General features: G+C 42.4%; 1 protein-coding gene across 1 annotated transcript; it reads right to left on the bottom strand.

Moving 5' to 3' along the window:
- Positions 1-21,334: 21,334 nt before the first annotated feature.
- LOC103672858 (putative MAGE domain-containing protein MAGEA13P) lies at positions 21,335-22,380 on the bottom strand. Its single transcript, XM_008701559.2, has one exon. It carries the CDS (start codon positions 22,376-22,378, stop codon positions 21,335-21,337), a length of 1,044 nt encoding a protein of 347 aa, XP_008699781.2. The 5' UTR covers positions 22,379-22,380.
- Between the last annotated feature and the right edge of the window lie 1,641 nt (positions 22,381-24,021).

Here is a 24,021-nt window from a genome sequence, read left to right as displayed (position 1 = left end):
ATGGTGGTTAATGGATAGGGAGGAAGAGAAATGACTCCCAAACGTCTGGCTTCAGTCACTGGTTGGATAATGGTGCCATTCAAAGAGCTAGGAACATAGGAACAGTAGGAGTTTGGGGATGATGAAGGAGATAATTGGGTCAACTGGAACTGTGTTGTGTTGCAGGACCACTGGAGAGGTCCTGAAGACAGTGAGTGATGGGTCTAAAGCTCACTCAGAGTCAGAGATTAGGTATCATCACAATATCCATAAGGGACTGAAAGTGGCTGACTGTGGAGCTGACCATCTTCATCTTGGCTTGCTCTTGGCCCTTGAGTTTTTGTCTTTTCAGGAGGACTGTTTTAAAGCACAAAGAACTCAGGGCTGAAAAGAGGCATCCTGGTTTGTAATTCCACCTCTGTTGCTTGTTAAATTTGTAATCTTAGAAAAGTCACTTTTGCCCTCTGGGCCTTGGTTGCTACATCTTTACAAGGGAGCTGCTATCTGGCCCAGAGATCTCACAGGATCGTTGTGGGAATCAAGTGAGAACTTGAGGTAAAATTGCTTGGATAACATAAAGGTGCTTATGGAAGACACTAGTACTGTTGCATTTTCCATAGGCTCCCCTGCAGATCCCAGGATCTTTTGAGTTATGTTGGGAACATGTGAATACTCTGGCTAATGAGCTGTGAGTAGGTGTGACACGTGTCACTGGTAAGTCAAAGCATTAAGAGTTCGTGTGCCATCTCCAAGCGCTCTGTTCCTCTTCTGTAGTAACCATGGATACGCTATGTTGAGATGGGGGCACCATAAAATAGAAGGAGCATCGATCTCTGAGTCATAAAATGGAGGAAAGGAAACCCCACCTCACTCATGACCCCCAATTGACTTTGCGTGAGAAATTTTTGTGTCTTAAGTCTCTGCGATTTGGGGGCTGTATGTTACTAAAACATATCAAAGTCTCTTCTGGTTAACGTAGTGTTGCAGGCATAAGGCATCGTTACTTGCGATTTTCTGTGGAAGATAATTTGGGGTAAGGGAGAACTTGGAACCTGGGGGCTTTAGGAGGCTGTGGCAGTAAGCCAAGAGTGAGGGGATAAATATTTGGAAATGGGCATAGAGGAGGGAAATAATATGGACGAAAATGATGGTCATTTTGAAAGAAAATGGATAGATAGGGTCTGTGACTGATTGGAATGAAAGCTATGTCAGTAGAAATTGCCAAGGATGATTCAAAGTTTTAAGCCTGGCTAGCTTAAGAGAATAGAAGTGTTATTAACAGGGACACAGTTATTTGGAATGGAACAGAATTTGATTGGAGGAGGTAGGGGTGGAAAAGGAGGTTCACTTGTGGCTATAATTTGTTGGGGTGGAAAGAGCTCACAATTCAAGAAAATGTCTAGTGTCCAGGCAGAGCTTTTAGCACCGGGACGCAATGAAAGGATCAAAGTGGAAATGTAAATGATCCGTGAAGCCATAGTATGATGCATTGGTCAGTACTCCTAACTTGGGAGGATGGGGTGGAGGATGAGGAGTCCATGAGAGAAACTGGTAAAAACCAACTGGGGATGTTCATTCACTCATTCATTCATCAAACATTTACTAAGCACAAATTATGTGTCCTGTATTTACTCAAACATATTAATTACTCAACAGACTGGTAATCATAAGTTGGGTTAATTTTATTGTCTCACCACTTCAAGATGGAAGGCGGGCATGGTAGTAAAATCCATACACATATTTGAGAAGTTGTTTTACAGACGTTCTATTCAGAGCCTACCTAATAAAAAGTAACCAATACAACGAGACTATAGCTATGACTTTAATGTTGTTATATTAATGCAGAAATAAGAGTCAGCATGTCACTTACATACTTCGTGATTGTGAACATTACATAGTAGTCTGGACAACATGAGACATTTTCAACATTTTCCTCTTTCATCAACAGAGAGGGAAGACCATTTTAGTTGCATAATAAAAGTTACAGAATCTAGATGTAGAAGATTGTTTTCTTTCAAATTCCATTAAATGACTTAAAGATACCTAAGATCTTTTGAAGAAAAACAGGCATGTTAGCTAAATGTAATTTGACATTAAAATATATATTAACAGAGAAGTGAGAAACCTATTTCAAATTAAATCGTCTCCAAACCTCACTTTATTGACAGGAGGGTAATATAGCCTTTACCACCCATAAAATAGGGGGGTGGACTCTTTGATCACTAACACAGTTCGTGCTCTGGCTTTCGATAAATAGGGAGCCAAGCCTAGAATCGTGGGGTATCTTGAAGTTACAAAACATTGCTGCTCGCTTGTAAGCACTCCCACATAGCTGCTAGTGATAGCCACTTTGAAAGGGCCATTCGATATTTTAATTATGGCCACAAATCTGAGGCACTTTTTAGCTAAACAATGAGGTCATTTTAGAAATCAGCAAGATGGGGCGCCTGGGTGGCACAGCGGTTAAGCGCCTGCCTTCGGCTCAGGGCGTGATCCTGGCGTTATGGGATCGAGCCCCACATCAGGCTCTTCCGCTATGAGCCTGCTTCTTCCTCTCCCACTCCCCCTGCTTGTGTTCCCTCTCTCACTGGCTGTCTCTATCTCTGTCGAATAAATAAATAAAAATCTTTAAAAAAAAAAAAAAAGAAATCAGCAAGATGATTCTGCAGGGACAGAAAGCTTACTTTCAGCAGAATGGTGACAAAGTAGAGGACAGAAGAGTGTAGAGGGCATCAGTAGAAATGAAGAAGAAGGAATGGGTTTTCATAAACCCAAGTTCTCACCATAGCCCCAAAGATGCCAGGAGGAGAACCCTGGCCTCACAAATGACCATATTTATTTAGCCCTAGGTTGAGATACAGTCTTTTGAAAAATTTTCCATATTGCATAATATGTTTACACTACCCTTGTGCTCCAGTTGCAATATTTCTTAGATCACAAGTCCTTCTGTTACTGGTTTTCAAAACTCCAGGCAATATGCGGCCTCTGTATGACAGAAAGATGAGGTTCCCGGAGTGCCCTTGGGGGCGCTTGTCCAATAGTGGATGTGGAAATACACTGGTTCTCTCACTTCCGTCCAGTGGCTTCATCACAGCACAATGCCCCCAGGGTTGAGTGGAATGTTGAAGCCGACCAGAAGCTTTGACTTGCTTAGTACAATTTTTAACCCATCGAGTCAGCTGGCCACGGATCACATAAGAGTTGGTTGTCTGAAAGATGAAATCTCTTCTAGAAAACCTGCTGGGTGTCAGACATTTTCTAAATATTGAAGGACCACTCTGTAGATAAGGATTCAGGCAAGACATTTGCCAGATTGAACTCCTTGTAGCCGTGAACGTATTTGTGATGAGAGCAATAAGATACTTTTGCTCTTTACCTTTGACTAAAGCTTAGCTCCTTTATTTAATAGTGCTTTATTGATTCTGTGGTTATTTTTGAAACAGTATGTGTTTCATATCAGTATTTAATTTATTTCCACAAAATGCCAAGTTTACCTTGAGAAGAAATTTTACCGTGTTTGAATGTTAGCTAAAATAGCACAAACCAAATAGCCCTGTACTAAGAAAATAACCCTGGGATGGAGGGGAGCTTTGCTCCTCAGCCAGTAAATCCTGCTTCCTAAGCTATAGTGTGCATAAGGCTTTCCCACACATCTCCTGTTGCTACGGAAACCTCTTTCAGTGTCTGGGCTCTAAACAGCTGACTCATTTCAAAGTCTGGCTCTCAAACTCTCAGCTCACAGCTTAGAGAGACAAGTGGAAACAAAGAAAAACACAGAAACAATGAAATATCAATATATAACATTTCATTAAAAAGTTATGTGTCTTGATATACGGGGAAATGGTTAAGGTCACGCACCTCACCGGTTGCTTCAGACTGCAGTAAAGGTACCATGGAAACCCAACAGGGGCCACAGTCGCTAAAAAGAGATTTCTGTCCCTTGGACTTAGTGACACAGAATACAACCAAAACTTAATGAGAGATTCTCAGTAATTCCCTCCTACCAAAACAGTCTAACCAGCCGCCAAGAGCCGGAACCCAAAGGAGCTAGCATGCGATGGGAGTCCAGGGAGAGAAGGGGGCGGGTAGAGGTATCTTAGAAAACCCCAAAGGCAGGTGCCTGGGTGGCTCAGTCGTTAAGCGTCTGCCTTCGGCTCAGGGCGTGATCCCAGGGTCCTGGGATCGAGCCCCGCATCGGGCTCCCTGCTCCCCTGGGAGCCTGCTTCTTCCTCTCCCCCCCTCCCCGCTTGTGTTCCCTCTCTCACTGGCTGTCTCTCTCTCTGTCAAATACATAAATAAAATCTTTAAAAACAAAACAGAAAACCCCAAAGCCGTCTTAGGAAGTGTCCAAACAAAGCTCGAAGGCCCATCTTCCAAGCATGTTCTCAAGGAGCCTTCCTGTTTCAGTCTCGTTGGCTCTATTAAGCCAACATAGTCAGTGAATAAACAGAGGCATGTTTGGAATCCCAGACTGAGGGAATGAATGCCCCAGCACTCTCGTCCCTGTCAGCTGGCCCAGAAGATCTGGTAGGATTTTCTATATTTTTTACATTTACAACTGATAGTCGTCACAGGGAGTAATGGAACTTCGAATCTGAACTCCTGAAAAAGTACTTTACTTTTATAGAGGATCACCTTTAGTTTGATAGTGACAAACTTCCTTTTGAAGACCTAGTATGCTCTGGTGGAGATTAGGAAAAAATGCTGCTGCGTGGATATGTCTTCACATTTTAATGTGGGGGGTTACATATGTAGTAATATGTAAATGGCATATAAAAATTAGACATATAATCTTTGGTATTTTATGTATTTTTGGAAGAATTATTTAGCTTTTGTGAGATTATATGGTCTGTTATCTTGTGCCTCTGTAAGTACTGGTCACAGCATAGCTCAAATAAATATTTAAGCATTAGTTTATTTACCAATACGAATTATTTGTGACTTTATTTTATTTTTTTAGAGAGGGAGGGAGGGGGTGGAAGGGCAGAGGGAGAGAAAGAATCTTAAGCAGGCTCCATGCCCAGTGTGGAGCCTGATGCGGGGCTCGATCTCACAACCTGAGCCAAAATCAAGAGTCGGATGCTTAACCGACTGAGCCACCCAGGTGCTCCTATTTGTCACTTTACTGTGGGAAAATGCAAGTCAATAATACATGCCATTAAAATGATATCTTGGTGAAAAGATGCGGAAAGAAATGCAAGTTGAGTCTTCCAAATATCCCAAGCACTGCTCCCAAACAGGCAGAGTGGGAACGGCAGTAAGCAAGGCTTGTACTTTAATAAAAGTTATAACTCTAGAGAAGTCATTCTGTGTGTGTCCAGACTTTGGTGCCGGGTAATTGGCATGTCCAGTTTATTGTGGTACTTTCCATTCAGTTCATTCAGTGCATTGCAGTTAAATTAATGGGTTCTGCTGATGATCATTGAAAGGCTAACCAGGCTGGTAAATCAGGGGAATGCTGTCGAACCAAGATGTCTGGAATTCAGCAAAAAATACTGTAGTAGGCTGAATAATGGCCCATCAAATACATTTGCATTCAGAACCTTAGTATCTGTGAATCTGTTAATTTACATAGCAAAAAGGACGTTGCAGGTGTGATTAAATTAGGGACTTGAGATGGGGAGGTAACATGAAATACCCAGGTGGGTCCACTGTAATCAGTCTTATAACAGGAAGCAAAATTAGGGTCAGAGAGAGGGGGGCCGCTATAATGGAAGCAGAGGTTGGAATGATGCTTTGGAGATTGTTGAAGGGGTTGGGGAGCAAGGAATGTCGGTGTTCTCTGAAACCTGGAAAGGACAAGTAGATGTATTCTCCCCTGGAGTCTCCAAAGGGAATGAATGCAGCCCTGCCAATACTCTGATTTTAACCAAGTCAAGCCCACTTCAAACTTTTGACCTTCAGAATTGTAACATAATACATTTGTAACATAATACATTTGTTTCGAGCCCTTCATTAGCAGCAATAGTAACTAATACAGTTGCTCATTAAATTCAGCAAAGAATGTCACTGTAGCATTAGAAACGAGGGAGAAACATGGCCTAGATGAGAGGATAGGTAAGTGGCGTGACACCTGGTGGAAGTGTACACAGCGTGAATGGAGCCCATATTAAGGTGGGTAGAGAATGCCACTGACATGCTAGCTGGCTTTGTGCATGGCTTTGGCCCTTTCATCGGTTTCCCTGAAGACACAGAAGGCAGATGGTTTGGATGGATCTCAAGGGAATTATGCTGAATGAAAACAACTCCTCTCAAAAGGTTACATGCTGTATGATTGCATTTACAGAGCTTTCATTTTTTTGTTGAGGTGAAATTCACATAACATAAAATTAACCATTTTAAAGTGTACATTTCAGTGGCATTTAGGGCATCCATAATGTTGTGTGCAAACACCACCTGTATCAAGTTCACATCATTTTCATCATAGGAAAATGTACCTATTAGGTGGTCACTCCCCGTTCAACCCTCCTCCCAGCCCGTGGCAAAACCAATTTGCTTTTTGTCTCTTTAGATTTCCCAAGTCTGCATATTTCACATAAATGGAATTACGCAACATATGACCTTTTGTGTCTGGCTTCTTTCACTCAGCAGATTTTCAAGGTTTATCCACATTGTAGCATGTATAAATACTTCATTCCTTTTTATGGCTTCATAATATCCTATTATATGGATATACTACATTTGTTTATTCACTCATCCAATGATGGACATTTCGGTTGTTTCCACATTCTGGTTATTGTGAGTAGTGCTGCTAAGAACATTTGTGTACAAGTTTTTGTTTGAATGTTTTCAAATCTCTTGGGTATATTCATTCCCAGAAGTGGGATTGCTGGGTCGTATGGTAATTCTGTGTTTAACTTGAGGAACCACCAAAATGTTTTCCACGGTAGCTGCACCATTTTACATACCCACCAACAGTTTTTCACCATCCTTGCCAACACTTGTTATTTTTTTTTTTTTTCATCATTATTATAGACAACCTGGTGGGTGTGAAGTGATATGTCTTTGCGGGTTTGATTTGCATTTCCCTAATGACTAATGATGGTGAGCACGTTTTCAAGTGCTTGTCATTTGGGTATCTTTTAGGATAAATGGCTATTCAAGTCCTTTATCCATTTTTGAGTTGGGTTGTTTGGAGCTTTTTGTTACAGTTGTTGCGTTTTAAGAGTTTTTCTATCTTCTGGACATGAGATCCTAATCCGATATGTAGTTTACACGTAGTTTCTCCTATCCCGTAGGCTGTCTTTTCCCTGTCATGGTAACGTCCTTTGCACACAAGTTTTTAAATTTTGATGAAGTCCAATTTACCTATTTTTTTTCTTTTGTTGCTTGTGTTTTTGATGACTCCATTGCCAAATCCAGGGTCATGAAGATTTACACCTATGTTTTCTTCTAAGAGTTACTTTTAGCTCTTTCGTTTGGGGCATTGATCAGTTTTGTGTTGATTTTTGTGTGTGGTGTGAAACAGGGGTCCAAATTTATGTTTTTGCATATGGGTATACAGTTGTCTAAACATTATTAGTTGAAGAGACTATTCTAAACCCCATTGATTGCTCTTGGCACCCCTGTTGAAAATCAGCTGGCCATAGGTGTTTGAATTTACTTCTGGACTCTCAATTCTAGTGCACTGGTGCATGTATCTATTCTTATGCAGCACTACTCTGTTTCCATCATGGTAAATTTGTAGTAAGTTTGAAATTGGAAAGTGTAAGTTCAACTTTGTTTTTTTCTCCAAAATTGTATTGGCCATTTGGGGTCCCTGGCAGTTGTATGTCAATTTTATTATCAGCTTTTTCATGTCTGCAAAAAAGGATGTTGAATTTCAAGAGGGTCACATTGAATCTATAGATTGATTTTGGTAGTGTTTGAATATTATCTTTTTAAAAAGATTTTGTTTATTCATCTTAAGGAGAGATAGAGCGAGCGAGCGAGCAGAGGGAAGGGCAGAGGGAGAGGGAAAATCCTAAGCAGACTCTGAGCTGAGTGTGGAGCCCAATTCAGGGTCCAATCCCAGGACCCCGAGATCACGACAGGAGCCGATACCAAGAGCCAGACGCCCAACTGACTGAGCCACCCAGGTGCCCCTGAATTTTATCTTAACAATTATGTCTTCCGATCCATAAACATGGCATTTATTTCAATTTATTTAAGTCCTCTTTCATTTATTTCAGCAATACTTTATAGGTTTCAGTGTATAAAACTTTCACCTCTTTGTTTAAATTTACACGTAGGCATTTTATTCTTTTGGATGCTATCATAAATAGAATTTTCTCAATTTACTTTTCAGAGTGGTCATTGCTGGGGTATAGAATTACAACTGAATTTTGTGTGTTGATCTCATATCCTGCACTTTTGCTAAATTTTTTTAATAGCATTAATATTGTGTGTATGTATCTGTATTCTTTAGGATTTTCCATGTAAAAGTTACTATCTACAAAGATGGGTTGATTTACTTTTGCCTTCTCGTCTTTGAGGTTTTTTTCCCTCTTGTGATTTTCCAATGTGAAAGTTAGGTTCACCTCATACTCAGATTAGTTTAAAAGATAAATTGTATTAGGATTGAAAGCAGCACAGATCGTCATAATGTGTCCTTGCCCTCCATTCCCACTATGAACAAGTAAAGCATTCTTCTTGATGCACTGGTAAAAAACAAACATTATTGAGGAAAGTGGTTTTTTACAATTACAGTACTCTCTGAAGTCTTAAGGCCTTAAAAAATAATGTTTAAAATACTCCTAGTTCCCTAAAATGAAAGTGAAGCACAAAGTAGAGTCCAGCAAAAGTTATAAAGTACTATGGAGGAGTCAGAAGAAAATATATTTTCAAAAAATGATCTGAGTAGACAGTTTTCCAAAGAAGACATACAGATGACCCAACAAGGACGTGAAAAGATGCTTAACATCACTAATCATGGGGGAAATGCAAACCCAAACCCCAATGGGATATCACCTCACTCCTGTTAGAGTGGCTAGAATCAAAAAGATAAGACAGGTCTTCATGAGGTTGTGGAATAAGGGGAGCTCTTGTGCACTGTTGGTGAGAATATAAATTTGTGCAGTCACTGTGGAAAACAGACATGACCTAAGTGTCCACTGGATGAAAAAAATATGCACACAGCACACACACACACACACAGGAATATTACTCAACCATAGAAGAGAATAAAATCTTCCATTTAAAACAACACGGAAGGACCGTAAATCTTTAGAAGACAGATTTAAGATGTACCACAGCTGCCCAACAATGGGATTGGTGACCTTTTGTCTTCCTAGTCACTGTGGGTATTTGAGCAGGGACTAAAAAACTCTGCGTCAGGGATGTCAAAGAGGGAATCCTACATAGAAAGGGAAGTTGGGCTTGATAAACTTTAAAGCAGTTTTCAACACTGAGATTCTGTGGCTCAAATCTAGGAAGGTAAATTGACATATGGCAAAGCAATATGGTGGGTATTTAATTTCATAGCTATTCAGAGAGGAAGGAATCCGTGTTATACTATTCCCTTTGAAGAACACTTCATGATGTGAACTGTAAATCCACCAGTGGAGTTAGAAATGGTTGCTTTGACTGTGATTAAAAACTCACTAGGGTATATATTTTCACATATATGTTTGTGTGTGTAGATATATATATATTCACATATATATATGAAATTCTCAAGTGTAGAATTTAGAAATGATTGTGTCCCTGTAAATGTTAAACAGCTTCTTTGAGTTTCAATTTCTTCAGTGATAAAATGAAAGTGACCATATACCTAGCTCATAGGATTTCTATGGAAATTATATGAGATAACGTGTCAATTGTTGAGTTCTATGCCTGGCACATCAGGCTCTCAGTAATTCACCTGTATGCTTATTATTGATGTACATATGTTAGAGCCTTGATAGGTGGTGAAAGACTCCATTTTATTTAACATACAAATGGTCTTTCTCCAGGTTAAACTGCTCTTCAGATGAACCTCACACAAATCCGCATCTCACCCACATTAATCTATACATTGGCACTTGACTGAACAAGCTCCTTTGCTACCAATGGATACAACCAATGTTGCAGTGTAGACGTTTTAAACTGTATTAAAGACCAGAAATTCAATTTTATAAATGCCCATATTGGCCCAGATAAGTCCTCTTATTTATGTTTGGTTACACCTTGTGATGAGAATAATATATGTATTCTACAAAAATACTGATTGTTAGCTTTTTCTGTAAGTTGGCCTATTCCTAGCAGTAATCTCTTGCATTATATTCAGGTATATTAAATGAGATAACTCTACAAATAAGATAAACAGCAACTCCACCACATGGTTTGCAATAAGTACAGGGTCCTGCCATAATTGTATAGTCACTGTATTTGATCTGTTTATGGTATATTGATGGGTTAAGATTAAAACTACATTGAGTGGCAGTTTTCCTTCAAGAAGATTTTTAATTCTATCAACTGCAAGAATGAGTGCCCTTAATTGGTTCTTTGGCTTTTATAATTTTAATTCTATCCTGATGATTCCCAAATCTCTACTGTAAACATAGAATGCTCCCCTGATACCTTGTGGTCATTTCCATTTGGCTGGTCCACTGACACTACCAGCTTAACATGCCTGAAATATAATTTGTCATCTTCCCTAAAAATCTTATCCCTTCTCCTACATTTCCCCTGTCATTTGTCTAGTCACTGGGATAGGACATTTGAAGTCAGCCCAGACTTGCTGTCTCTCATCACCCCATGTAGTCAACCACTCAGACTTCTGGATTTTACTCCTGCAAGTTTCTTCTATGTCCTTATCTCCATCTCTTCCAACTATTGCACTAGTTTAAACTAACATCATCTCTCCTGGATTAATCTAACATTAGGAATTTCCCCGTCTCTACTCTTACACACTTGAATGCATGTTCCATGTGTTTTCAGAATAACCCATCTGAAAGAGAAGTCTGATTGTATTACTCTTGTGCTAAAACCTTTTTTCAGAGTGCCTGGATGGCTCAGTTGGGCTAAGCATTTGCCTTTGGCTCAGGTCCTGATCCCCAGGTTCTGGGATCGAGCCCCATGTCCGGCTCCCTGCTCAGCAGGGAGTCTGCTTCTCCCTCTTCCTCTCATCCTCCCCCCTTGCTCATGCTCTCACGCATGCTCTCTCACTCTCTCTCTCTCTCAAATGAATAAATAAAAAATCTTAAAAAATAAAATAAAATAAAAACTTTTCAATGGCTCACCATTTTTCTGACAACTAAGTACAAGATGCCTGACTTGCAAACGTAGTTTTTCATGATCTGACATCTGCCTACCTTTCCAGCCCTGTCTCTCATAATCCCTGAAGTGCACTGACATTCCAATAACCCTGAACTATGTTTAGTTCACTACGTAAAGAGTTGCCAGACATAGAAAGTATAAATATAGGACGCCCAGTTAAATTTGAATTTCAATATATTCAAACAACGAATATATATTTTTTAGTATAAGTATATCTCATGTAACATGTTGTGTCTTACCTTTGCTTTAGTTCCTGCTATCACATCTCTGTGGAATGCACTTGCCAATTTTAAGATTCAACTGAATTACTATCTCTTGTAGGGCACCCATCCTCCACAGTTCCTCCCATCAATCCCGAATGAATTAGATGACTGCTGTCAACACATACTATAATTGTTGGGTTTTGTGTCTTTTCCTGTCAGTGAGATTCCTTGAGGACAGGGACCGTTTGTCTCTGTATTGCCGTTGTCCAGCAGGGTGCCACATATGTAGGAGACACTTTGCAAATATTTGATGAATAAGTAATTCTCCTGATATTAATATTTATATTTTCTTCTTATACCCAACATGAAGGATATTTTTACCACCACACAAAAGAAAATTAGAAGAAAACCCTTCTTAAAACAGAGCCCCAAACTCAAAGTTGACAGGCCAGTGTATTTTCCCCTAGAGATTAAAAAATTAAAATAAATTTAGTGGAAACGAGTTTTTTCCCTTATTTTTTTTTATAATGATTTTTTATTATATTATGTTAGTCACCATACAGTACATCCCCGGTTTTCGATGCCTTATTTTTGAACATTATGAAACCGATTCTAGTTCATGAATTTTTAACACCTTCTTTGACCTCAAAACAATATGATGTACTGGCTTATATTACTTGATTTTTCTTTTCCGTACCCACACATCTTTAAACTCATGTGTTTTCCATACTTCAAAGACCTGTGGGCATGGGAAACTGATATAAATCCCAGCAAACAACCTGAGAAGGAACTCGCACTAACAGCTTGGTAGGTACAAGTTTATTTGCCTGTTGCCTACATCTTATTTCACTGAAAATAAGGTTTTTTTTTACTTAGCACTGGAAAGAGTGTGTGTTTGAATATCCATTAAAAAGTGAATCAGCTGCAAATTTCGTATTCAACTCTATGCTCGTGGAGAAGACAGGTAAACACATAAATCAATGAGTAAGCAAAGGTTAGTCATACGGAGAGTCTGAACACTGCGATGAAATTCCTGCTACCAGCCTTTCCTGTTTGCAAAGCACACTCTTTAGTGGTTCATTAAACTATGCAGTGATTCTTAAAAGGTATGATATTTTGTAGTCTTAGTCATAGAAGTTGCAGCAAATTTTGCCTTATACTTTCCTTAAAGTATCTTGGATCTGGCTGCTGAAAAAATACCTGAAAGTGGAGGGATCCTGGGTTTCATAGGTTGCTAAAAATATTTATAATAACAGATGGGACTTGAGAGTTAGTGTATTAGTTTGCTAGGGCTTCCAAAACAAGCTGCATGGCACAGAACAACAGAAATTTATTACTTCATGACTCTGGGGGCCAGAAGTCTGAAATCAAGGTGTTGGTTCCTTCTGAGTGTTCGAGGGGGAAACTGTCCTGTGCCTATATTCTAGCTTCTGGTGACAGCTTCGATCTTCGGTATTCCCTGGGCTGTGGGAGCATCATACCAATCTGTCTTCATCTTCATATGGCATTCTTCCTGTGTGTCTGTCTCTTCACATTGTTTTCCCTCTTTCTGTAAGGCCTCCAATCATATTGGTTTATGGCCTACCCCAATGTCTTGATTACATCTAGAAAGACCCTGTTTCCAAATAAGGTCACATTCACAGGTACTGGGTGTTAGGACTTCAACATGTCTTTTGGGGAACACAATTCAACCCGTAACAGGGAAGAATCTATCAACCCTGAAATTATAGACAAAATTATGAGTTTTGTGCACAAACGAGAGAATTTTCTTGGCAAAAGTTTCCATTTCCCCTGCTTTCATCAGAGTCTGAAAGGGATCCATAACCCCAAAACATTAAAAGCCACACTCTGAATGAAAGCAACATTGAAGGGAATGGCAAAAAGGGTATCCTTGACAAAGTTTTGGAGTGTTCTTGGAAAGCTGCTATGTGACTTCAGAATGAGTGTTGTATATTCAATTCAGGATTCGAAAGTCTCTCTTATGCTTACTGTCTGTAAAGAGCCAAGTAAAGGAAAATGAAATCCTTACCAGATCCTTTTAAGTGCAGAGCATGGCTTCAAATGCTCTGCCTGTCTCCCATTCGTGGCAAGTAATTATTTCTATTTCTTTATATAGATATTCAAGAGAACATTCCAACTTCCTGCCTATATAATATGGACGTTATCATACTTTGCTGTATTGAAAAAATAACAAAAACCTTTAAAACTGCAGAATTTTGCTGCATAGAATGTAATGTTATTTTATGAACACAGCCCAACTTAGTTTTGCGTACTTTTTAAGTCACACATTTTGGCTGACGATTGTTCTACTTCCACAGTATTTGTAAGTTCCAAGAAATTTGTTGAAACAAATGTTTTGATTTAAAACAGCATGAAAACTTGTGAAAACATATAGCAACCAGACTTCTAGGTGTATGATTCAGAATAATTAGGCAGAGATTTATAAGATTCTGATTTTGTACTAATTCTGTCTCATGACAGTTATGTTTTAGGTTCTAAGTATCTAAGTAGCAATTACTTATAGTTTGAAACGCATATATGAAATGTAAATATCTATTCCACTAACAACGATTTTAGCCCAATTTGAGCAATTTAACTGGCTTAGCTGTAATAATGCTTCAGCCAGTTATTCATGTGGATAGTTCAAGTGTGTGCTAATTAGGTTTGCAGCTGACACTAACTACTGAATTTGCTAGTACATTTAAATTGGTATTTAAATTCAAAGTGACCTGACTACTTAGAGACATGCTTTTTCAGAAACAGAAATTTAGTGGTTGTAAGTGCACAATATGGCATAGGTGGGGAGAAGGAGTAATACGCTAGCTGACTCCTAGCTATCTATCTGCTTCCTGCTTCCAATCCACTGTAGCCTTCAAAATTGTTTTTTTGTTGAACATAGCTCTGATCATGTCATTATACTTCTCAAAAACCATCAATGGCTCCCTGTCGCTCAACACATTAGGTATAAACTCCTCACTCTGGCGTTTAGACCTCGACATTTATTTAGTTTTTTATGTCAGCAGGATCCCTGGGTATTTGGAAATTAAATAATACATTTTTACTAACTCATGCATTAAAAGAAACACTGAAGGAAATTAGAAAATAGTTTGAACTGAATAAAAATCTAAATACCAGAATTTATGGCACTTCACTAAAGCAGTGCCAAGTGGGAAATGGATGACTTTAAATGCTTGTATTAGGAAAAAGGACTCAATTCGATAATATCCGCTTCCACCTTAAACTATAAAAAGAAAAAGTTAATTAAATCCAATGCAAACAGAAGGATAGTAACAATATATGTAAGAGCAGAAATCAGTGAAATTGGAATTAGAGAAATGATAAATAATATCAATGGAACAAAGACCATTTCTTTGAAAAGATCAGAGAAACTGAAATATCCAAGATTTTTTTTTTTTAAAGACTGTTATAAAGCAATAGCTTTGGACATTGTCTTAGCTTAGGCAGGTTAGGCTCCCGTAACAGAATACCATAAACTGGGTGGTTTCTCAACAACAGAATTTTATTTCTCACAGTTCTGAAGGCTAGAATTGTGAGGTCATAGAGCCCACACGGTTGGGTTCTGGGGAGAGCCCTCTTCCAGATTCTAGATTGCCAACCTCTTGGTATCCTAACATGGCAGAAAGAGAACTAGCTAGTTCTTGGGCCTCTTATGAGGATACAGTCCCATTCATGAGGGTTCCATCTTTGTGAACTAAGTACTTCCCACAGGCCCCACCTCCAAATACATGAACTTGGGGAAGACACAAATATTCAGCCTATTGTAGACATAGCTTAAAGTATATGAAACCATGCATATAGAGGAAAAGATTTACCGAAGTTTGCAGAAAGGGCAAAAATGACAGGACACCTACAATCATAAATGATGTAGTAATAATTTGTAATTGTTGGTCTGTAATCACCATATTATTTAGATCACAGCAAATGCATATAAAGGCAACAAGGTAATGTGGGAAAATAAGGAACAGTTTTAATTTTGCAGGGGAAGATGCTAGCTCAATATTACATGGTGTTGGTAAGAAAATGGTATTGGCAGATACTGGTGCTTATTAATTCCCTTGCATCTTTCTTTGGAGAATGTGAACCTATATTCTGAAAGGGAAAAAATAAAAGTATTACAAGATGATCCCATTGCAAAGAGCTAAATAATGTGTGTATATTTTATGACTTAAAATCTACAGAAACACCTTTGGATCCCAATCATTTGGTAAAATTCTGGGATTTTTCAGTTTCAGAATAGCGCCATGGTTCAAAAAATAAAGAGAAAAGGCTCACATGAGGAAAGAGGCGGTGTAGTTGTTCTAAACTAAAAGAATAGTAATACAGTGATGCGGAAATCCTAAGGCACACAGACAATATGGAATGATATTGATGACCATTAATGGCTTTGTTTTGTTTGGGCAGTGTGTGAATGAAATCATTAAAATGGTGGAATTATTGCATGCGGATTGGGAGCATATGAGATACTGCTAAAAACAAAGCATATATATAGTAGAGAAGTATTATCCAAATTATGAATCAGCACTTTTTACATGGTACTTACTTTGTGAAAGATAATCGTGTGTTAAACTGTGTTGATAGTTGTGTGCTAGTCTCTGAAAGCGGGATAAACAGTCTTAGGAAAATGTTGCATCAATCAGGAAAATCAAAGTGCATTTCAGGCACAATTTGGAATTAATGCTGTAATGACTAAAGAACGTATTTTTAAAATAGCATGGTTTATTTATTATGAGCTTTGACAAGAGACATAAACAACACTCCTGTAGTAATGAACGTGATAATTCTAATTCCTTCTCCTAAAATTGCTTGTATACTGTGCTTCCTATAAATATTGGATCCAATCAAATCATGGAGAATATGATTTAGATGTAAATATAATTTCCCCTTTTAAAATATGTGAATACTTCCTGGAGAGAGGGCTTTATTTATTTATTTATTTATTTATTTATTTATAAGATTTTATTTATTTATTTGAGAGAGAGACAGAGAGGGCAGGAGAGCAGGGTGAGGGGAGAGGGAGAAGCAGACTCCTCCACTGAGCAGGGAACCTGATGTGGGACTCCATCCTGGGACTCCCGGATCATGACCTGAGCCAAAGGCAGACGCTTAACCTATCCGACTGAGCCACCCAGGAGCCCTGGAGAGAGGGCTTTAAAAAGAAGATAGATTCTTATCTGTATACCATTGTCTTTGAAAGTGTGAGGAAAGTTGCATAACCACACAGAGCTAACTAAATGGATTGCATTGTTTTTCTTTCTAGTCGAACAAGCAGTAGGCATGCCAGAGATGGGTAGAATCCGGCAAGAGGTTGATCAATATTGAAAACAAATCATCTAAAGAATGTGTATTAATTTTTGGTATTCAAAATCACATTTTGAAATATTTAACTTTTTATCATTATAAAGGTGATTCATGTGTTTCATAAATGTTGGAAATTTTTAAAAACCATACATAAGAAAATGAAGGGATCACTTATACTTCCACCAGCAGAGGAAACACTGTTGGTACTGTGCTGGTTGTAAATTAGTATGTCTGTGTTAACACAAATGCATCCACAGCCTTTCAGTTCTGATTTTAGTTTGAATAAGTTTGAAATTTGGGGGCATTTATCATGCCTAGATAATTTAGATTTTAAATTTGGATTATAGGACTTCTGGTCACAATGAAGTAACAGGAATCGAACTCCTACATGATATACCTAAAAATCAGATGAAACATACGAAACAATTTTCAATTTATTGGACATCAGGTCACGAAGGACAGCGATCTCTAAGAAGTGGAAAACAAATGAGGTCAGTTCTATGATACCGTAGTTTATTTGCCTGGGGAGGTAATGCATGCCACAGTGCACAGAGGGGGAAGCCTGGACAGTCTTCTTGAGTTGAGCTGAAGCTGGGAGTCCGGGAAGTCCAAGGTAGCTAAAATTTGCAGGACCGAATACTAAGAGGAGATTGCTGCACAGAAAGAGAACTCTGGAACTCACACAGGGCTGGGAATAATTCCTGCTCCCATTAGAGTGGAAGTCCTCATCATTTGTGTGGCATTAGAGTACTTGAAAGGGTTCTGCCTTTGTAGTGAAACATGGCTGCCAAGTCAGGGGAGGCCCTCTGTGTTATTTGGTGCTGAGAAGCTACCAGGGAAAGGCACTAGCTGGGGCCTGTTTGCAGAAGAGAGTTCGAAGCAAAGCTAGGAAGGAAGGAAGGGAGGAAAGGAGGGAGGGAGGGAGGGACAAGGATTGGCATCAGCAGAAAGGAAGAGCCTGTGAAAAATCCATGAATCCTAAGGGGGGTAGTGGGTTACAGGGAAGGCAGCCAGTCCCATGCTGAAAATCGAGACTGGATGAGTGGGTAGGACAGCGTGTGCTAGAGTGTGTCTAGGTCAGGGGTGGGGCAGTGAGGAGTTGGGAACGAGAAATGGGGTGGTAAGGTAGGCTGGAGACGCAGAAATCGGGGCTCACAAGTTGTTGACGATGCTGGAGAGCCAGGCAGCAAAACTGGGATTCGGTGCATGGGGCCGAATGGAGTCCACACAGATTCATGCCTGTGAGGGGTGTGACAGTCCACGGCCCGGGAAGGGGCTTCTAGCACAGGGCTTTCCCCGTAGTGCTCAGAGGGAACCTAGAGTTCTGTGGTTGGGTCACAGGGCCACTGTCCCCAAGGAAGAGGGAAGGGTGCTGGGTGGGCCAGACTCCAGGATTATAGTCCTCACTTTCGTCACACTGCTCTGCCTTCTTCGAGTTTATGGATTGGATTTCTTTTGAAGGCTTCAGTTGGACTGTGATGTCCCACGTCTAAAATTTTGACAGTCACTGTCCACCAATGAGGTATAAGCATTATAGAATCTCCGCCTCCCGTTACCAGGGTCCTCCCGCCCCTTGTTCTGTTTGTGATGAGAAACTAGTTCCTGCAGAGCTTCCAGCTGCTTAAAACGGGCACACTAAGTTAGAGGACCTAAGTCGCTGGGTATCGGTGGGTGTAAGCTCAGACTTGGATGAAGGATGCCAAGAGTAAATGGTTTGCAAGAAGTGTATTTGCACCGTCACCTTTGTAATTAAAATACTTAAATAAGCTTAACCACAGAAATAACTGCTGGGCATGAATTAGTTAAAACAAGGGTTAGCTTATGCCACAGAGAAGTCCTGAAATTGGAACGGTTTTATACAATGAAGGTTTATTTTTTGCGCACATCAATTCCTGACGTGGGTGGGCAGGCACTTTCTGCTCTCAGGTAATTTGGGGGTCTGGGCTGTTTCCGTGTTGTAGCTCTCCGTCTCGGCGCGGGGGCCCCATGTTTGCTGCCGACTGGCCGAGGAGGCGTGGAAATGGCATACTGGCTCCTGCCTGACTACGAGTGGGCCCCCCGGGAAGGAGAGAGAGATGTGGATAAACACTTGTAGTCTCTCCCGGAAGCCATCATCTAGTAGGTACTCAATAAAAAGCAATTACTAGAATTTGGTATGATGACAACTCCGTTCATTTCTTGGAGGAGTTCCTGAGAAAACCAAATTTGCCTTGAAATTCACCAACTTTTTCAAGTGCCTACCATGTGACAAGTGTTGGTTCTCAAATACAGCATCACGTCTAGTTTTCAAGTGACCCTCCCTGTGTCGGCGGGGAGTTCTGCCTTGCCCTTTCCAGTAACGTCTGTGATCGCAGTAGCCTGGGAACGTTCTCCAGCCTTAGGATGCGTAATCAAAACCTCAACTTGTGAGTCTCTGCTCCCCTCCGCATGACTGAACATTCCCAAATACCTACCTGCACAGGTGCCATTAGGCGAACTGCAAACTAGGGTTTTCCTGGGGGCAAGGTGTATGTACAAGAAGCAGGCGAAGGATGGCTAACTTGTGTTTTTAAAACCAGAGCAACATGTCCACCAAAGAACCATTGTTCACCTTCTAGGACTCCAGGGTTTTACATTCAGCCCCTGTAGCTGCTTTCTGTGCTGTCTCCTCATCTACCACTTGGCAGAAATGTTTTGGTCTTTGACCACCTAAGTGAGTTTGCTCATCTGCTGATGTGATCAGTGGCCTGTTTCAAATAATACATCTTATTAGACTCTTACCTCAAATATTAGTGTGGTTTCAAAAACCCTAACCTCAGGGTTACATCCTGAGGACCAGTAGATTATGTGCAAATCAGACTCTACTCTCCAGCTCATTTGAAAAACAATTTGAGTGTGTGGAGGATGCCAGGAGGGGGTGCTCAGGCGTCTAACCACCCTCCAAAGTGCACTTTGGCTGCCAAAAGCCTGTTGCTAACAGGGCTCTAGAAAGAGGGAGGGGCAGCCAGGGGGCCATCCTTCTGTAAGGAGCAGGGATGCTCCATGACGGGGAAGACAGGTGACTGGAGCTGTTCCACTGGGAGCGCAGGTCAGGCCAGATTCTAGAGCTGGACAGGAAGGCAGACAGAGGAGGGACCGGGGCAAGGGTGCGGTCACGCCGGACGTGCTGAGACTGGACATGCACAGCTGCGCCCGGGCAGACGCAGCTCTCAAGGAGCTCTGGGGCCCAGGCAGGCAGACCCTAGGGAAATAAAGCACAGATTGTCCCCAAATCCTGTTTCTCATTGTCCCCTTCCTTCTTTGGGCCTAGCCTTGTCATGTACTGAACATGTGATCGTGGGCAAACTGCCAAGTGCTGTGAGCCTTAGGTTCTTCACCTGCTAAGTGGGTTTGCTGAGCCCCGTCTTGTAGAACTGCTAGGATGTGTGTCATGTAAGTAAAGTGCCTGGCATTTATTGCATCTTTAATAAATAGCAGTAATTGCAAATAGGATTTTGACCCCAGACTCTGTCACTCTGTCCTCTGGGATTGAGTGTGTGTGTTTCCATGGCATCTCGGAGAATATGCAGCACTCCAGGACACAAACCATGAAGTGAGCCGAAGATGCTGCTTTGTAAAGATACTCTACAGAATGTCCCTGTGCGTGGATATATTATTTAATTTGGATATAGGGAAGTCTTCCCCGGCTGGATGCAACTCAGACCTCCTAGAATTTGAGTCAAGGACTAACTCTATTCCTCCCTCCCAGCTGCTCTTCCATCCAAACCACTATTATCACTTGTTTCAGCCCCGCCAAAAGTCTAGCCCCTGCTTAGAGTTGGCCACATCACACTCAAGGTCATTAAAATGCCCTCTCAAAGGGGTGGGCTCTGGGCTTTCCCAGGCCAGGGGAAAAGTGCCAGCCCTTCGGCACCACCTCAAACAAATATCCCCCTATTCTCCGGAAGTCCTGCAGAGACGCGTACAGAACGCGTGGTTCGTGCCCTGGGTTCCGTGGCACCTTCCGCACCTGCCACAGGTGGAGATTTCTCTCTGCTTTTCCCATGAGCCCAGAGGAACTGCTGAGAGCAGTTTCCATTCTAGACTTTCTCTTACCTGTAAAACACTTGTAAGAATAAATGAGCCAGTGAGCCAGGGCTTTCGTTTATTAAGATTTAATTTCTCATGCATTCTTTAGCCAAACAAATCCAAGTACAGAGCTTTAATTTTACTACCCAACAGACTAAATGGGATACAGGAACCCTAGGATAGCCATCTTTTACATTTCCCCCTCTGTTTCTTGATCCCATCTGTTTTACTGCAGGGATCTTCCACATTTCTAAGGAAATTCTACTATCAGTGCTATGCTATCCTCTTCCAGATTAGAAAAAAAGATAAAAGTTACCCAACAGGTTTTCCAGAAGAGCAAAATTCTTATTCTTAAACCTGGTAAACAGCAATAAACATGTGACCAGTATCATTCATGAACCTAGACTCTGAAGCTAAAAAAACCTTTTAGAAAGCAGAACATTTGAAAAATAGCAAAAAGAAAAAAGGTAAAATCTGCACTTCGGTCCTCCGCTATTTAGAGCCTTGACTGCCCTCTTCAAAAACAGAGTGGAGATCTTCTTCAGACTTCACTCAGGGCAGGAGACGCTGCTCGATGGGACACTGGAACTTTCACTGGCCGTGGCCCTAGTAGCATCGGTGGCAGCAACTTTGGCCTGGGCTCGCTCTCTTTCATCTCTCAAAGCTTCCTCATACCAGGACGAGAAGGAAGCGGGGTCAGTGCCACTGACCTTGGCAAAAAACTGCAGGACTTTCATCTTGCTGGTTTCAGTGTGGGCCCTGGGACCCCACAGGAACTCGTAGCGTGGAGGATCGCTGCCGGGCACCTGCCGGTACTCCAGGTACTTTTCCTGCACGAAATCTTTGGTGATGAGCTTCCTGGGCTCCCCATAGATGAAATCCTTCTTCCCGGCACACACTCCGATCTTTCTCAGCACCTCCCAGATCTTCTTCTCAGGGGCACGGTTGCCCTCCACAAAGATCACCCCCAGGATAAGGATCAGGAGGCCGGTTTTGGGCATGCTGTGGTCATCACTCAGCATCCCATCGTAGGTGAGATCTAGGGTTTTGACAAGCACGTAGGAGCGGTTGATGGGGTCTGCTTCCTTCACTTCAATGCCAAAGACAATCTCCATGCACTCACAGGCTTTCCCGAAGATCACAGGGAAGTGGCCCTTGTGCTCTTTGATGACACTCTCCAGCATTTCTGCCTCTGTGATAGGCTCCTTCGTGACGTACTTGGTGCTCAGGAACTGCACCAATTCGGCCATCTTCTGGTTTAGCACATCACTGAGCAAGGACTCAGCATCTGGTGGAGCCTGGGAGGCGCTCGGACCCTGTTTGGGGCTGCTGGAGCCCTCCTGCGACTTGCTCGATGGAGTGGCTTTGATGGTGGTGGAGGAGGAGAGGGCTTTCTGAGGACTCTGGAGAACACTTGGTTTTCCAGCAGCAGGCACCACCTCTGGGGTGCCCTGGATCGAAGGAGAGAGAGAAGAGGAGGCAGTTTCCTTCTCAGTGGCAGGAACCTGTGCATCCCCCGGGCCCTGAGCTCCTCTTTCGTCCTTAAGGCCTGCTTCAAGCTTGCGGGAGTGACTCTTCTTACTGCGAGGCATGATGACGTGTGTTGCGGGCAGAGTCAGGAGTGTGGGCAGGAGGTGGGGGATGGCAACCAACTGGCCTGAGGGAGAGGGGAGTAATGTGAGAAACTCAACTTTGTCAGCTTTGACAGGAAAGGTCCCCATCTCCCAAAGACACCAGGTATGGAAGTGAGGAGGGTAGAGGGGACATCTGTATCTGACAGCCTTGCCTGGGACCTCTCACAGCTGAGAGAAAGGACAAGTTTCTGTGGGGCCCTCTGTCCTCTCAGCCTTACCTTAAGATCCTCACCTTCATACCTGGCAGGGCCTGAAACTCCTTTCTGTGATGACCAGATGCTGGGTCCTTCAGACCAAGGCCCTCACCTCTCCGAGACCCCCGATTTAGAAACAGAAGGGAAGTTCAGCCTGACTGTATCTCCCGGGGTCCCCAGGGCTGACGGAAGGGATCAGGATAAATTTCTGTGGAGGTTCCTCTAGGTTCTGTGGTGGGGCATATTCACAGCCCTTCCCAAGGACTTTGTATTTATTTCTGACAAGGCCTGCACCCTGTCTCCCTTCTGCACACACGGAAATGGGATCCTCAGGCCAAGGCACCCATCTCCCGGAAACCACCCATGAAGAAGTACAGTTGGGGGAGACGCCTCTGCCTAACTGCCCTGCCCTGGGCCTCCCAAGGCTGACAACAGGGAAGGGTATCTGTGTGCTCCCTTTTGTCTGGAGGGAGGTCCCCTTAGCCCTCCACAGGGGTCTTCATCTTATGGCCCAGCAGAGCCTGGGACTCCTCTCTCTGATGGTTTGAGCTTACGCCCCTCAAAAAAAACCTCCTTCCTTCAGACTCCAAGATGGAGGTCCGGATAACCACATCCGGGGCTCTGCGTGGGGCTTTTAAGGCAGACAATGGGCAAGGTAAAGGTGAGTGACTGCGCCCCTCAGTTTTTAGTTTTTATTCTGGGGCCTCACCTTAATGCCTGCCAGAGCCTGGGACAGGTCCCTCTGACGACCGGAGTCGGCTTCCTCAGAGAAAGCCTCACGTCCCTCAGACTCCTAAGATGGACGTCCTGATACACCACATCCAGGGCCCTGCGAGGGGCCTTCCGGACAGACAACAAGGGGCGGGTGGGGGCTTGGGCACCCACTCCGCAGTGAGAACTCCCCTCAGTCCTTTCTTGGAATCCTCACCTTAGCGCCAGCCAGGGCCTGGGACTTCTCCCTCTGACAACCTGAATCTGCCTCCGTCAGGAAAAGCCTCGCGTCCCTTAGGCTCCCAAGATGGACGTCTGGATACAATACATCCGGGGCCCTGAGCGGAGCATTCTGGGCAGACGCTAGGGGCGGGGAAGGGGGGGAGGGAGAGGGGGATGCTGGGAGGAGAGGGGGGGATGTTGGGGGGGGAGAATGCTGGGCAGGGGGGGAGGTGCAGACCTTCCAAGGTGAGAGTTCCCCTCAGTCCTTTCTCAGAGTCCTCACCTTAACGCCTGCCAGAGCCTGGGACACGTCCGTCCGGAGATCTGAGTCTACGCCCCAGTGATGAAGACTCACGTCCCTTAGACTCCTAAGGCGGAAGTTAGGATACGTCACTTCTGGGAACTCTGCCTGGGGCCTTCCAGGGATGATTTTGGGGCAGGGCGGGACTGAGGGCCCCTTCTCTCTGATGAGAG

This window comes from Ursus maritimus (assembly GCF_017311325.1).
Source record: "Ursus maritimus isolate PB19 chromosome X unlocalized genomic scaffold, ASM1731132v1 scaffold_X1, whole genome shotgun sequence".
NCBI classification, from domain to species: Eukaryota; Metazoa; Chordata; class Mammalia; order Carnivora; family Ursidae; genus Ursus; species Ursus maritimus.
The sequence above is the reverse complement of the archived record's forward strand: the minus strand, read 5'-3'. Positions and strand labels throughout refer to the sequence as shown.